At 40.9% G+C, this 16,021-nt stretch overlaps 1 protein-coding gene across 1 annotated transcript in view; it reads right to left on the bottom strand.

Annotated features, from left to right (window-relative positions):
• Positions 1-9,272: 9,272 nt before the first annotated feature.
• IPO5 (importin 5) overlaps positions 9,273-16,021 on the bottom strand; it is a 41,034-nt gene continuing 34,285 nt past the window's right edge. The window contains exons 20-26 of the mRNA XM_040267448.1: positions 15,115-15,226; positions 14,971-15,026; positions 13,830-13,952; positions 12,765-12,984; positions 11,969-12,197; positions 10,622-10,763; positions 9,273-10,019 (exon numbers count right to left, since the gene is read on the bottom strand). Coding sequence (XP_040123382.1) covers positions 9,933-10,019; positions 10,622-10,763; positions 11,969-12,197; positions 12,765-12,984; positions 13,830-13,952; positions 14,971-15,026; positions 15,115-15,226 — 969 coding nt within the window. The 3' untranslated portion in view covers positions 9,273-9,932. The remainder of the gene's footprint in view (positions 10,020-10,621; positions 10,764-11,968; positions 12,198-12,764; positions 12,985-13,829; positions 13,953-14,970; positions 15,027-15,114; positions 15,227-16,021) is intronic.

Below are 16,021 nucleotides of genomic sequence, written 5' to 3'. Positions count from 1 at the left end.
AGACGCAACACACCCAAAAGATAGATAAATAAACAAATAAAATTTAAAAGATACCCACAGTATTCATTTGTCAGAATAAATTCAATTTTGATTATTTTATTGTCCATCATCAACCTATCAACTCAATTTTTGCTCGCCAATAAAAGAATTTACTAGACATTTTGAAAGGTCAAATTTCAAAAAGGTGTTTTAAGTTATTTGTAAACTGCTGTGAACAGGTCCCCTTCAGGTTCCACAGGCATAATGTGTCTGTGGGAGGGATGGGAGGCGCCCGACCTTCATCAGAGCGTCTGCACGCCTGACATCACTGAGTTCTCAGAGACCTAGCAGAGCAGGTATTTCCCTGTTTCACAATGAGCAAATTGAGGTAGAGAGGTTATGATGCCAAATGCATTTTCCAAACCACACAACTAATAAAGAGGATACCTGCAATTCAAATGGGGCTTCCCTGATAGCTCAGTTGGTAAAGAATCCACCTGCAATGCAGGAGACCCTGGTTTGATTCCTGGGTTGGGAAAATCTGCTGAAGAAGGGATAGGCTATCCACTCCAGTATTCTTGGGCTTCCCTTGTGGCTCAGCTGGTAAAGAATCTGCCTGCAGTGAGGGAGACCTGGGTTTGATCCCTGGGTTGGGAAGATCCGCTGGAGAAGGGAAAGGCTGCCCACTTCAGCATTCTGGCCTAGAGAATTCCATGGACTGTATAGTCCATGGGGTCGCAAAGAGTGAGATGTGACTGAGCGCCTTTCAAATCCAGCCTGGTCTGACTGTGAAGTCCATGCTTAAATGTTGTAGAAAAGGAAACCCTCGCACAGCGTTGGTGGGGATGTCAATCAGTGCAGCCACTGTGCAGAACAGCACGGAGGGTCTTCAATACATTAACAACAGAATTACCATATGATCCAGCAATCCCACTCCTGGATTTACATCCAGTGAAAATGAAACCACTAATTTGAAAAGATAGGTGTACCCAGTGTTCACAGTAGCATTATTTACAATAGACAAGATATAGAAGCAACCCAAGTGTGCATCAACAGATGGATGAATAAAGATGTGGCACTCATAGAAATTGAAATATTGCACAGCTGTAAAAAAAAAAAAGAGAATGAAAAAGAGAATGAAATTTTGCCATTTGCAGCAATGTGGATGGAGCTAGAGAGTATTATGCTTAGTGAACTAAGTCAGACAGAGAAAGGCAAATACTGTATGTGGCTGTTTAGAGGGTGGCTAAACAGACTTGGCAGGATTCTTGCTGAGATTGGATAATGCAGAGACAAACACAGCAGTTTGAAAAGTCAAGCCCTAGGTGAAGGAACCACCTTACCTGCTTCCTGAGAAATCTGTATGCAGGTCAAGAAGCAACAGTTAGAACTGGACATGGAACAATAGACTGGTTCCAAATTGGGAAAGGAGTACGTCAAGGCTGTATATTGTCACCCTGCTTCCTTAATTATATGCAGAGTACATCATGCAAAATGCTGGGCTGGATGAAGCACAAGCTGGAAGTCAAGACTGTCGGGAGAAATATCAGTAACCTCAGATATGCAGATGACACCACCCTTATGGCAGAAAGTGAAGAGGAACTAAGCTTCTTGATGAAAGTGAAAGAGGAGAGTGAAAAAGTTAGCTTAAAACTCAACAGTCAAAAAACTAAGATCATGACATCTGGTACAATCATTTCATGGCAAATAAATAGGAAAACAATGGACAAAGTGAGAGACTTTATTTTCTTGGGCTCCAAAATCACCGCAGATGGTGACTGCAGCCATGAAGTTAGATGCTTGCTCCTTGGAAGAAAAGCTATGACCAACCTAGAGAGCATATTAAAAAGCAGAGACATTACTTTGCCAACAAAGGTCTTTATAGTCAAAACTATGGTTTCTCCAGTAGTCATGCATGGATGGGAGAGTTGGACCATAAAGAAAGCTGAGCATCAAATAATTGATGCTTTTAAACTGTGGTGTTGGAAAAGACTCTTGAGAGTCCCTTGGACTGCAAGGAGATCCAACCAATCCATCCTAAAGGAAATCAGTCCTGAATATTCATTGGAAGGACTGATGCTGAAGCTGAAGCTTGAATAGTTTGGCCACCTGATTTGAAGGACTGACTCATTAGAAAAGACCCTGATGCTGGGAAAGATTGAAGGCAGGAGGAGAAAAGGACAACAGAGGATGAAATGGTTGGATAGCATCACCGACTCAACAGACATGAGTTTGAGCCAGCTCCAGGAGATGGTGAAGGATAGGGAAGCCTGGTGTGCTGAAGGCCATGGGGTCACAAAGAGGCAGACATGACTGAGCAACTGAACAACAGCAAGGTGAGGGAAACAGCTGAGAGGAGTCTGATTAGAACTTGGGTTAAGGAGAGTCTTTGTCACTCTCAGAGGAGTCAGAGAGAAAATGTCACAGTATTTTAAAATATGGATAAAAGATACCTGGGAGGTTTTGTCTTTGAAAATTATTTCAAAATGAAATGTAACCTGCCCCCCCAACCCCAACCAACCTATGCAATTCTCCTGTTTTCCTCTGATTCATACCTCCAAGTGTCTCACTGGCTGAGCCATATTCTTCTTGCTGGCTTTTGTTCATCCAACGTGACAGAATAATTACCACACTGTATTTCTTCTAATCAAGTAGAACGAAGCCTCTTGGACCTATACAATTGTGTTGCAAACCTCATCCAAGAAAAAGTGTTTCCTGAACTTCACTCATGAATACTGTCCATGTACTTGCCATACCTCAAAGCAATTGTTCCTCTGTTTACATTAAAATTTAAAAAGTCCATCAGTGACTTTTTAAAGGAAAATTTTAAATTACTACTATGAATGAAACACAGACTGATATCATTTGCTATTAAAATAGCATGCAACCACAAAATACACACATTAAAAACAGAAGTGTTATTAAATTTAAAAAAGATGAAATGAAATAAATGATGAGAAAATTAATTTAGGAAAATGCATTCTTGAAAACATGCTCCCTAAAGAGAGTGGAACTTTTTATGCTGATTTAGTATAAAAGGATTTAGGCCAGATGTCACTTAGTTAAGATGAAATGAGGTTCTAAATCCATATAATGAGCTAGTTTTAAAATTTTGATGGTAACCAGCACTGTACATACTACTTTATATATCCTCATTTATTGGAAAGATAAGAGACATTTAACCTTCATCTTTAACAAAGTTCAATATTGAGAATTAATTCCTAACCAAAATGACAGTAATTTTATTCCAAAAATGCATTTGAATGTTTATCACCCTGGAAGGATACATTAAAACAGACAATTTTTCCTTCTGAGAATGTTTTAAAAAATAATTTTTGGATAATTTAGTTATGTGGAAACTTCATTATACACGTATTGCAAGGGCACAGACCTTGAGTTGGCCAATTAAAAAAATTTCTTTCTTTCATAGCAGAGGTATTTAGAGGCCAAAAGAAAAAAAGAAAAAAATAGGGTAGATAACCACTATTGACTTACCCCCCCCCCCCCCCCCCCCCCCGGAGAGGATAACCAAATGTTTTAAAAAACTCAGGCTAGGTTACCTAGGAGGGTGGGCAGTTTCTCAGAGTAGTTCTTAACCTGAGATTCATATCCACAGAAAGACATGTCTGCATTTTCATCAGGGATGCTAATTTCCTTCCAGAAGGTGGTTATGAATTGCATCAAGCAAAAATGTTCTGGAGGGACCAAGTTCTCCTTGTGAGTAGAACTAGGTGGAGGTGGCCGAGGAGAAAGTGTGGGAAGAGACTTTTCACCGAATAATGTTTTGTAAACCTTAAATTTTGAACCAGGTGCAGGTGGCCCTTTTTGTACAATTTAAGTGATTAAAAAAGGAAATTAAGACTCTCGAGAATTTGGGCCCCTGTCTCAAAATACCCACATATTTTTGTGATGTATGAGAACTAAAGGCAGAGAGTATCCCATACTTATCCATTTGCTCCTACCACCTGAATTGAGAAAATATGTCAGTGCTTTTTTCCATAATATTTCCAGCAAAGTGTTCAGAAGCAGGAAGCTCAGATTGCTAATAGACTCTCAACTTCTGTTGGTATCTGGAATGTCTGCCAGACTGGGGACTGGCCCCCCAGGCCTGGATGCAGCTGTCAAGTAACAGCCACTACTGGAGTTCCCCAGGCACGCTACACTGTGGTTACAAGATTCCATCCAATCCTCACCACCACCTTCCACCACACACCAATCAGAGGAAGCCTTTGGAGCACCCAGAAGAAACTTATTTGGAAATAAGGCAATCTATGGGCTTCTCTCGGAGAAGGCAATGGCACCCCACCCCAGCACTCTTGCCTGGAAAATCCCATGGATGGAGGAGCCTGGTGGGCCGCAGTCCATGGGGTCTCGAAGGGTTGGACACGACTGAGCGACTTCACTTTCACTTTTCACTTTCATGCATTGGAGAAGGAAATGGCAACCCACTCCAGTGTTCTTGCCTGGAGAATCCCAGGGACGGGGGAGCCTGGTGGGCTGCCGTCTATGGGGTCGAACAGAGTTGGACATGACTGAAGCCACTTAGCAGCAGCAGCAGCAGCAGCAGCATCATGGGCTTCCCTGGTGGCTCAGAGGTAAAGAATATGCCTGCCGAGCAGCAGACGCAGGTTTGATCCCTGGGTTGGGAAGATCCTCTGGAGGAGGGCATGGCCACCCACTGCGGCATTCTTGCCTGGGAAATCCCATGGACAGAGGAGCCTGGCAGGCTACAGTCCATGGGGTTGCCAGAGGTGGACAAGACTTAGCAACTAAACAACATCCAGATAGCTCAAAAGTCAAGATGGGATGTTTGCAATAAACTGTCCAGGTAAGAAGCAAATGCTTTCTATATGAAAGTGTTACTGAGCACTTTCACTTTCATGGGGAGAGCATTTGCTTCTTACCTCGACCTGGTTCATTGCAAACATCCCATCTTGACCTTTGAGCTATCCGGATGCAAATGCTTTCTGTATACTGTGTAAGAAAGCAGGAGCGGGCAGAGGGAAAGACCCTACCTTCAGGTGGAAACAGTGGTTTTCAGGCAGGAAGCCTGTGGGTCTAGGGTTCACTTATCAGGTGGGAAGAGTTGGGATGGAAAGGGATGGTGACCAGTCAGATGTGGGGATGGGCTCGGGCCTGGCTGGCTGAGCCGTTTTGCAGGCCTTCAGGAGTGACTTCCAGGAACTGGCTGCTGTGTTGGAGGTGGGCAGGCTGTGTGGGTAAAGCAAGTTGCCAAAGGGTGAATGGCAGGTCTGAGGGCCAGGGAGGTGCCCCTCACTCTGCTTCTGCTGACCGGGCCCTTGAGGTTTCTAACTTTGGAAGGAGTAGCAATCCCTTTTGTGACACTAAAAAGTGAGTCGGTGTCCTCAAGCGCAACCTCCATTCCACTTATGCACCTTCACTAACTGCTCTTTTAAGACAAGGTTATTTCAATGCATTATAATGTCTCCGAATTGGTGATTCGTTTTGAGACAGCAGCCATAAGAGCTTATCTGCCTTAGGGGCTTATTGATCATTCATAGTAGTGGTAACCATTCCCCGTAAGACCCAGTTCACAGACATGACGACACTGATGGGCTGTTTTTCCCAAAGTAGAACTATCTTTTCTGGTCTTTTAATAATGAACTTTCAATGTGTGTTTTTTAGTAAGATGCAACAGGGTCGTAACCCTATAAACATTCTTTCACTATTTCCTGATCAAAGGGGGATCTACTTCATTTCAATGGCTGTTTATAATTTTCCTCCAAGGGGAGAGCAGTGAAAGTAGTTCAAGTGTTAGCTGCTTAGTTCTGACTGTCTGCCAGCCCATGGACTCTAGCCTGCCAGGCTCCTCCGTCCATGGAATCCTCCAGGCAAGAATCCTGGAATGGGTTTGCCATTTCCTTCTCCAGGGGATCTTCCCAAACCAAGGATTGAACCTGGGCCTCCCACACTGCGGGCAGATTCTTTACCTTCTGAGCCACCGGGGAAGACCCCAAGGGGAGAGGGGTTAGAGGAAATCCAGGAGTGTGTGAAAGAGAGTGGAAAGCAGCAGCCACTGACAGCTAGGCCGGAAACTAAGACTGGTCCTACATGGGCATCTGCCACACAGCCTGTGGTGGAGAGGCCTGGAGAGACCACTTCTGCTCAGGGAAGGCTTTTCAGTGACCAGCAGAGGCCAGACTTCAGTGTCTGGTGGTTTGTTGGAATGCCCAGATGGACAGCTTCCAAGTGAGCACTGAGGCACAGAAAGGCTGAAAAGCTTCCCAAGGGTCGACTGGTAACAGTAGGATCAGGCTGCCCACCTCTGGACGGCCACCATGGAGACCTCCTCCTGCAGGGGTGGCAGTCACCAGAAGGGCAAGAGTCCCTGGTCTGGTGGACAGAACCACCCAAGGCTTCAAGTGTGTTCCCTAATCAAGGGCAAGCTCTTCGTTTGGAGGTCGCGGTGCAGACGAGGTAATGGGTGGCTTTAGGGGCTGTGCACATATCTCCAAACACCAGCCGCTTGGTGCTGAGCAAGTAAAATCCCGTTTCCATCGGCCAGACACACTCCTGGTACCACTCCGCTGACTGCAAAGATGTTGATCCTTTTCACAACTGCCTCACAATGCTGAGGCTCTTCAAGGAATTTGCAAAAAAAGAATACTGGATTTTGAAGAAATGAAAACGTCAATAATGACAGCTAATACCAAGCCTGACTTCTAAACTCAATTCAATTTTCTATAAGGTGGGTACCATTTTATTCCCATTTTAAAGAGAAGGCAACTAACATACTGAAGTTATTAGCCTGTCTGTAGTCTCAGCACATGTACCGTGTACCCTGAGATTCTGGAACCCAAAGGTTTTAATCAGCTGCCAGGCACGATGGCCCATCTTGTTTCTGTAGTCTACTGGCACACCCGTTAAGTACTGTCTAAACATTTCAAAACAATACTCTGCTACTCTAACTGGAAAAATTTTTTTTTTTGTAAATAATTTTTGTGATATTTTACACAAAAACTAAGATCACACTGCTTTGGGATTTCTTAGAAATGAGTAACTGAGCTACAGTTTATCTTCAAAGAGTTTGTATTCATCCACTCAAACATACAACATACACAGAAAAAATATGACCAAATATTGTCTAGCAACCGACTGTCAGGATTACAGATTGTGTGAGGGAAAAATGGAGGGGAGGTGGGAGGGGGGGAGTCAAGTCAGTCCAGGATGGTTCTAACACCCTATCTGGTCAGAAATTCGTGTTGGAAGTAAAAATCCAACCCCACTCCTTGCAGGTAATTCACTTCCTTCTAAAGCTTCATACCTTCGGGGCTGAGGAAATGAAAGATTTTGGCTATGACTTCTTTGAGGCAGGGGGTTAGGAGGAACAAAGTGATTTCTACGGAACAAGCTGAGAGCCAGATGGTTTGGTGCAATACTTGTAGGCAGAATGAAGCTGCACTAATTACTAAGTGAACCGTTTAGCTTAGCTCTTTAGCCCTCCAGATAGGCCATCATTCAACATGAGATCACGAGGATACAACGCTTAAGGCACTGCAAATATGCACTGCCCCTTATCAGGAGACCAGGTGCATCATGGATGTTTATTTGCTTATGTATTTACTGATGGTTTTGTTAGTCAAACGACAACTACAGAGTTACGATAAAGTTGACTCTCATTATGGAAACATCATATGAGCTTTAAGACAATTTTGCTTTTCTTCAGATTTACAGCATTAAGAAAATATTCCAAATGAGTTATGCTAAAAATTTCTGACTCTTATGCACGTAGCTTAACCCTCTGTTACGAAAGACCCAGAAAACGTAAGGGCCACACACATTGTTTTTCCTCTAGAAATAGCTCAGATTCATAAATATATCATTCTTGGCTGTCATGCAAGACCACTGAACTTGGTACAAAAAGAAAAAAAAGCCATGAATTTTCACCTTGTAGAGACAAAATCTTGTAGAGGTATTAAAAAGGTTTCCCCAGGTAATTTCAAAGAATTGTGTGTCACAATTAGTTACAAGCCCTGGATTTCAGGATCGTGTCACACTGTCTTTAAAACCAAATTTCTCTGATTAATTTGGTTCAACTCCGATTATTTATTCTATTTCTATGCAGAAGGATGCAGTCAACCTGCGATTGATTGATTTGTACCCAACTACGTCTTTCAGGGACCTTAGACCCTTGTGACGAGTTATGTCTTCTGACTTTTTCCAAAAACGTTTAAGTAAGTGCTCAATATAGCCCTCCACAAACACTAGACTCTCCAAAAAAAATGTAGCCATCTTCCGACCATATTCCATCTCAACTTAGGTGAGCACACACCACATTTTAAACATATTTTAAGTATAGTAATAAGTCAAAAAAAAAAAAAAGCAAACCTAAATTGCTCCAGTTGATTGCTATCGCTACACGAATTAGCTTTCCAAACAGCATTCTGTTTAAGAAAGGACTGAGGGGTTGTCCTACCACATTTTACTCCAACAGGAAGACAGGCTATTAGGCAGCTTCAAATATCCCTTCCCACCATATTAAGAGAGTCAAACAGGTACCACTGAAAGCAATGATCTTCTTGAGAAGTCATTCAACATGGTGTTTGTCCTGCCAGATACCAAAGCTTCTGGGCTGGAAACAAAATACACGTGAAGGGTATTTGCTCCCAACCAATCCATCTTTATATAATTTATTCTACTTCATTTCAGATTTACTTTTAATAAAGTAATGCAAATCATTTAAAGAAAAAACCTTTAATTTTAAATTCTGATCTAGGCATAAAATTCATTTTTGTATCACGGTTAAATTCAGTACAAACTATAAAATTTGTTAACACTTGAGTTTCAACAGAAATCTAGTAAGACCTCTTAGAAAAATTCCTTAAAGAAACAACAGCAAGTCATTTACCACTATGAGGTTAATACATAAAGAAAAAAACATTCACACATTTTACTGAATTTATCAGTAAATAATTTTAGCCATAATACTTATCATAAAATTAAAAGTTTAAAAGTTGTGTGTGGCTCCATAGCAATTACAATTTGCAATAAAAATACTAAGCCAAATTCTTTTTTTCTAACAAGAACAATGCTAGCTTTAAACGACTGAAGTTTGCACATCAATTGTGAATGGCGTAGGTGTATCATAACTTAGCTTAAATTAAAGTGGAAGATGGTAAAAACTAGATGCTTCTAACTTTGAATTGCACGAGGAAAATATCAGGGGGAAACAAAATTCAGAGCCATTGTTAGCAGTTTAAAAAATATTACTCTTATATTAAAAACATTAAATGAATCAAAGCCAGACAGTACTGAATTTTTACACAAACTCCTTTCGTATTTTAACGCTGTTTATTGAGGAGTGAACGAGACCACTGCCAGACATGCCAACGATACTTCACATTCAAGGGCTGGAAGCCGAAAAGCTCTCCAAACTGAGTCACTGCACAAGCCTTTCAGGGAAAAGGACCGGAAGTGACGTAAAGTAACATTTTCATGCTTGTTGTTTTTGTCTTCAGCTTTTCTTCAATGTTTGGATCTATGAGCTTGCTGGGTAGAAAGGCTTCTTTCTACCCCACAAAAAGACTCACACTCCAATTAACAGAATGAACACTAGCAACTTGTTTTCACACACATCTATGCTGAGGAACGGATCTTAATTAAAGCTGTTTTGTCTTAAGTTTCCTTACATCTAGTGAGGAAAATTAATTTTATTTCCCTTTCGCCTTCACATGGGTGGGTTACACCGATAGAAAAACACTCTTCAGTGTCACTGCAGGGCTCATGGGACTTCCTCAGTAGTCGGGCGGGGACATCCACTTATACACCACCCTGAAACCCAGGGCTTCTCGTTCTGCTGTTGTGGCTTTGCAGAAGAATGGCCTACACACAACTCTACCGCTCTCTTTTGCTCAAAAACAAAACAAAGAAACCTAAACAAAAGGGTAAACGTTTATTTGGAGTTAGTTTTCTGGTGGTGGTAGTAAGGCCCTTCAGGCAGAGTTCAGGAGCTCTTGTATGGCTGCCTGCTGCTCGGGACTGAGCTGTGCTATGCATTCAGTCCACAGTCCTCCAGAAGTCTAGGAAAGAACAACGTTACATATTTAGATTTGGCAAAACGATCCCTGGGCAGTACTCTCATAGCCATCATTAGGCAGGCTGGGATGCCAAAATACTTTCTTTCCAATAGATCAGTGTGATGAACATCATTGTAGAAGCAAGACATCCTTTCATTTCTATGAAGTTTGTTTCACTCACAGTAAAGCTTTCTCATTTTTACATTGATAAAGCTACACTTTTGATGCCCTGTTCAAGTTATCTATACACATCCACTTAGGGAGGAAAACGATTATAAAACGTTGGTAGCTGACAGTTACTACGATTAACATCTCATCTTTCTGTTTTCACATATTTATAGAAAACTAACATAATGAGTATGTGCTAATCTCAGATTTAAGACAAAGGTTTCAGTTTTAATAGATAATGAGAATATATGGGTAGATTATATTAAGTATAATCTATTTGAGGCTTGATGACAAGATAATATAAAAGTGAAATTTCCTTAGCTTGTTGAATTTCTATTCTCTTCCTCTAATAGAAAAAATACAGAAAAACAAAACTAAACAAAAAAACCCCTAAACCATTTTAGTTCTTCTCTCCCAGTTTAGCTAAAGCAGCTTACCTGTACTTGGCGAACTACATTGGCCAGACGTTTGGCACAAGGATCGTCATGTTTAATTGCCTCGTGCATTTCTCCGTCTGCGATTATACTGAATATTTTGGGCAGATTGGTATTGTTTGGGCCAAGAACAATTGGGTGATTACTGAAATAAGAGAAGAAAACAATTATAAATGAAAATTGTAATAGAAAATCACTCAAGCACTCATATACTCTCCCATCCCCTTCCCCCAATACCAAATTCTGTTATGAGGTCCTTCCTTATACAATGATTATGCACTAAAATCAACTGCCTTTTAAATCCAGTAGGAGGAAACCTGATTAGCTTTGCAGCTTCTTCCCATGTAAACCATACATATAAGAACAGTTCCTTAACATAAATTTTAGATACTAAAGAACGGTTTCTAAAATAAATTTGAAGTTCAAAAAGATGTACGGGCATTTCAAAAGTAAACTGGGAAATAAGTTCCAGTCGAGTTTAATGGAAAGAAACCTAACAGTGAATCTGACTAGTTTCATCTTTTTCATTAGGAAAATTCCAGAGCAGTCATTTCCAACAGAGAAGATTAAGTAGCATGATGAAGAATGGGTCACTTCAGAGGCAAGAGCAGGTTAACGCGTCTCCACAATGGCTCTGAAGCATTCCTTAATGATGTCCTCAGTGAAAGACTTCCAGTGTTTGTATGACCAATGAGAACTTAGGCGTGAAGGAATACACCCATTGGCTCATTTCTACAAACTCCATGAGACAAGTGGTTGTAACCAACCCCTGGATTTATTTATGAACTAAAAGCAGTAGTTAATAGTGACAGAGCCCAGACTACCAATGGACACAACTTTGATGTGATAGCTTTTGTAACCTTAGGAATACTCAGACACAAAATAACACTAATAACGCCAGAGGTCAAGGGCTAGACCCTGAGTGCCCATCTGGTATATTTCCCTTAGACCACTGGTTTTTTAATTCAAAGAAAAACACTAGTATTTCAGAGAGTCAAATAACAGGCCTAACCCATGTTCTTTCGTCTCATTTCTATTAATAAATGATATGCCAATGGTGCCTCAGTAAAGCTAATAACTGAATGGATAAAAGAATGAATGAATGGGGTGGAAGACAGAACAGAATCTTCTCTGAACATCTTATTCTATGATGCCTCATCTGTTGAACTGAATCCCACAAATAACTCAAAAGTTAGATGTGATTATAAGGCACTCCTAACGGTGATAAGGCTTCTTAACCTGATTTATAAACACAGCATTATTAGCACCTGAACACCTGAAAGGCATGCACAGGAAGCACCAAGTTGCGTGAAGGGGAAGGAAATAAGGTTGCCCTGTCCCGCTGCCTACCTCTCAATCAGGTCGCAAAGATAATTGAAAGTCTGAACAGCTTCTTCTTTATCCTCATGCAGTGGAAGCCAAGAGAGCCAATGTGGGAGGACTTCTTCAACGTTCACACAGTCAGGCTTGAACTTCATCATTTTCCCCACTGCTGAGATGCAGTTCTCAGTAGCATTGATATTTTCTTTGGTCTTAGCATCAGCAGACTGAATAACTCTTACCAGCAGTGGAAGTGCTTCTAAAACAAGCATTTGGAAAGAAGTCAGTTCAAGGCTCATTTTCATGCAAATGATCAAAAAAATGTATGATTTTTGGTCCAGCTACAAATCACAGTGAGAAAATGTTCAAGTGTAAGGAGCACTTTGTTTTCATGACTTTAGAACCATGACGGGGGAGAGGGAGTTTGCCCGGAGTGCTTAGGACCAGCCGCACCACATTAATTTACAGGCCTTAAGAGGTCAGCAGCCTCCAGACTTGCACTCCTGATCACCTCAGCGTACTACAGCTTTTACAAGCCTCCAAGCTCTACTCCTATGTCGAACTCACAGAGACCAAGACAGGCCTTAAAAGCACACCCTCCAAGCCCCAGATGAACTGCACCCTGGGACTGGAGCGAGGAGGCTCTGGTCCCACTCAGACTTCATTCCCATCTCTATGCGAATGAGGATGGTAAATGTCTAAGTGCTGTAATATGGTGTTTGTAAAAGGAAATGAGAAGGAAGCAGTCTATACTGTTTTCAGGGTCGGGGTAGGCCTAACACGGATGTCTAGGGTGAAATGCGTGTAACCAGATAAACAGAAGTACCTGTGCAGAAAGGACGGTAGTTATCACCACCATACTGTGCCATGACTCCCAGGCCATATGCAGCTGCTTGCCTGACTTCCGGGCTGCTGTCACATACATATTGGAGCATTGGCCTTAAGAAATATTCTGCATACTTAAATGAGGCTGGACTACAGTGTTCTATGACATCATCAAAGATGCACAGTCCCCACTGTCTGTCTGGCCACGGTCTATGCGGACACTACAAAAGAGACATTCTTTTAAGCTTTGGATACTGGAGTGAAGACTGTAAAGAAACAAACATTCACTATTGGCTGTCATCTCACAGGGATATTCCTGATACAGGTAATGAAAAATAAACATTGCAACAATCAGTTCTTGTGAATAACAACCCTCAAACTACTCTCTAGATTTTCCACCACCTGAAACTACCAAGTGTGAGGAAGAATGACAGCAGCATCTACGCACAAACATTTACTTTACAAAAAAGACAACAGCAATGCTATATGTAAAAAGCACAGCAACAGCAAAAGCTGCAAACTTCATAGTTCTGACTCAACAGGATGTCACGGGCGTAAATCATTTTTAAAAACATACTGTACTACTAAGTATCACAAAACACAAAATTAAAAGCCAAAAAGGGATAGACTGCTTTTAATTTATAATACATTTAGAAAAACTGAATATGTAATGCTATCATCCAGAACCTGTGATTGCTGATGGTACATAATAAAGATCAAAACTGAATTTTCTAGGGTCTACTTTAAAACAAAAGCCTGTAACTGTTTTGTTTCCATTTATTAATTTAGCAAGGTATAGATAATCTGAAATAATAAAAAGTCAGTTGTATATTTTTAGACTGCATTATAAATTAATTGGACTACAGAAAACCTAATTAGTAAACTTCCAAGCATACATTGAGAAAATATCCAAGGCAATGCAAAAAACTCAGTAAATTAAAGAGGTACGGTGAAAACTATGATTTCTAGGATCCATTTTAACCTGAAAGTGTTAAAATTTTCAAATGCTGTAATAGATTTTCAGGTCAACTATCTAAAATAATTGTCAAAAAGAGGTAATACTCACAATTAGGTTGACAATTAACGGAAGCAGCTGTTCAAACCATGGTAACACTTTCTCCTTGTAGCTACTGAATATTGAGTGTAAAATGTCTGACACTTTGGTCAAAATATAAACATCATTATCATCCTAAAAAAAACCAAGTGGGCATACTATGTGTTAAAAAAAGTACGTATGAATTTAAGAAGTGTCCTCACTGTTCTTAACATTTACTATAAAAAAATCTAAGAAACACAGAAAATTAAATTTCTTGTCACTTTCTTAAGAGCATAGCAAGAGTCCAGAGACTGAGGTTACTCCAGTGATGTCTTGTCTGGCAAGAGAAAGACAGAAGGAGTATTCAAGTACTGCACTTACTGCAAATACTTTCCTTGGAATATATTTAAAATAGATGGTTGAAAGACTATCCCAAATTTCAAAGTTCTGAAATGAGTGATTTTACTGTTTTGTTTTCTAGGACATCTCTAGTTTTAGAGCGGGATGGTGGGGTCAGTTATTTACACCACCTCACCCCTGGGAACCATGTGCATGTCAGGGTGAGCAGCTGCCGAGGACAGGGATGAGTCCCACGAGCCAGCACGGGTCTATCAGATGGCCACATGCCACACACGGCAGACCCTACATACAGAGCTGACATATGCTGATGCATCAAGTGGTCTGATGGTAGGAGTTTCGAGTAACAACGTGAAGAATTATGTCAACCACACGCCTATTGTTTACAGGGGAATTTGCACAATTCTGTGGTCCAGGGGAAAGAGAGCTGGTGTTACAGAAAGACCTGGCCTTAAGCACGAGTGTCAACAGTGTGGCTCTAGGCAATCACTTAACATCTGAGTTTGAGTTCACTCATCTTCAAGATGGGGAAAGCACCAGCAGGCACAGATGAGTGTTGTGAGAGGGTGTAGAAGATCCGAGGGAACTCCAAAGGGGTTTTATAGGTAAGGTCACTGCAAAGAAGTGCACACACAGCACCCAAAACACAAACCAGCCAACTTCAATCCACTTAATCTCTAAACTAATAAACGAAACACACATCAGATTCTTCTGCTGGAGATTACTAAGTACCTTTTAGGATAAGTCAGAGGAATCAAAATTAAGCATTAATGCAAATGGTCACATACTTTAAGTTCTAAACGGAGTAACTGACCTCATCTTGTAGTGATTCTTCCACCTGCTCATCATAGTCTTCATCTTGTCTTTTAACTAAAACACACCCAAATAAATGTCTTTTTAAATGGTAGCCAAAAATGGTCAAGAATTATATCCAGAAATAAAGGCGTGGAAAACTTACCTTGCCGCAATTCTTGGTTTTTAAAATGTTCTTCAAGTTTAGCTTTCAGTATACCACCCAACTCTTCAAAGTGTTCATTATTAAGGCATCCATCTCCCATGACTTCAATGCACTAAAAATGAGTTTGAGGAAAGAAAGCGACTCATAAGTGTTTTTGGAGTCAAAAGTTAAACTCCATTAAGAATCAGATGGAGGCATTGAGAAAAATGAACATAACTCCTACCCTGAGATTAAATAGTAGATACACTTGGATTATATTTGCTACCACATCAGTACTTTAAAGAAAATAATTTAAAAAATATTTTTCCTTTAAACATGTCCTGAGCATGTCTTAAGTGCCAGGAATTATGCTGGGTGTTGCAAATTCAAAGATGGAAAAGACCAACCAGCTCCTAAGAAGCTCAGTTATCACATGCATACTCTGTACAGAGATGGTGCTAGAGAAGGCTATGCTTGTCCACAAACGGAGGGAATGAGATGAGCAAAGGTATGGAGGCATGCATTCTTTGGGAAAGTAACAGAAAATCTGAACTTGAGGAGTGCAAATGGGGACAAAGAATTTTTAAACCCAGTTGCGGAGCAAGCTATGGAGTTGTGAGCCTTGGAAAATGGGGAGTGACTCAAGAGCAAGTTAATGCTTGAGGAAAGGTGACTGAACTGTGAGGGAAAGAAGGAATGGCTTCTGGAGCAGATGAAGTGAGGCTCAAGCAAAAAGAAGAAATACAGCAAAAACCAGAAAGATTTAGGGGAGACAGAAGAGGACAGGGACTAGACTTGACTTGGATGACACCCAAGTGTCATCTGGTGGTTGGATTAGTAGGTAAATGATGATGGAAACTAATCAAGACCAGAATACAAGAGCAGCTACTCTTAAAAAGTAAGGAAAAAAGTGATAACACCAAAATAT

This window comes from Oryx dammah, unplaced genomic scaffold (genome assembly GCF_014754425.2).
Source record: "Oryx dammah isolate SB20612 unplaced genomic scaffold, SCBI_Odam_1.1 HiC_scaffold_24, whole genome shotgun sequence".
NCBI lineage: Eukaryota > Metazoa > Chordata > Mammalia > Artiodactyla > Bovidae > Oryx > Oryx dammah.
This window is presented reverse-complemented; position numbering and strand designations above follow the sequence as displayed.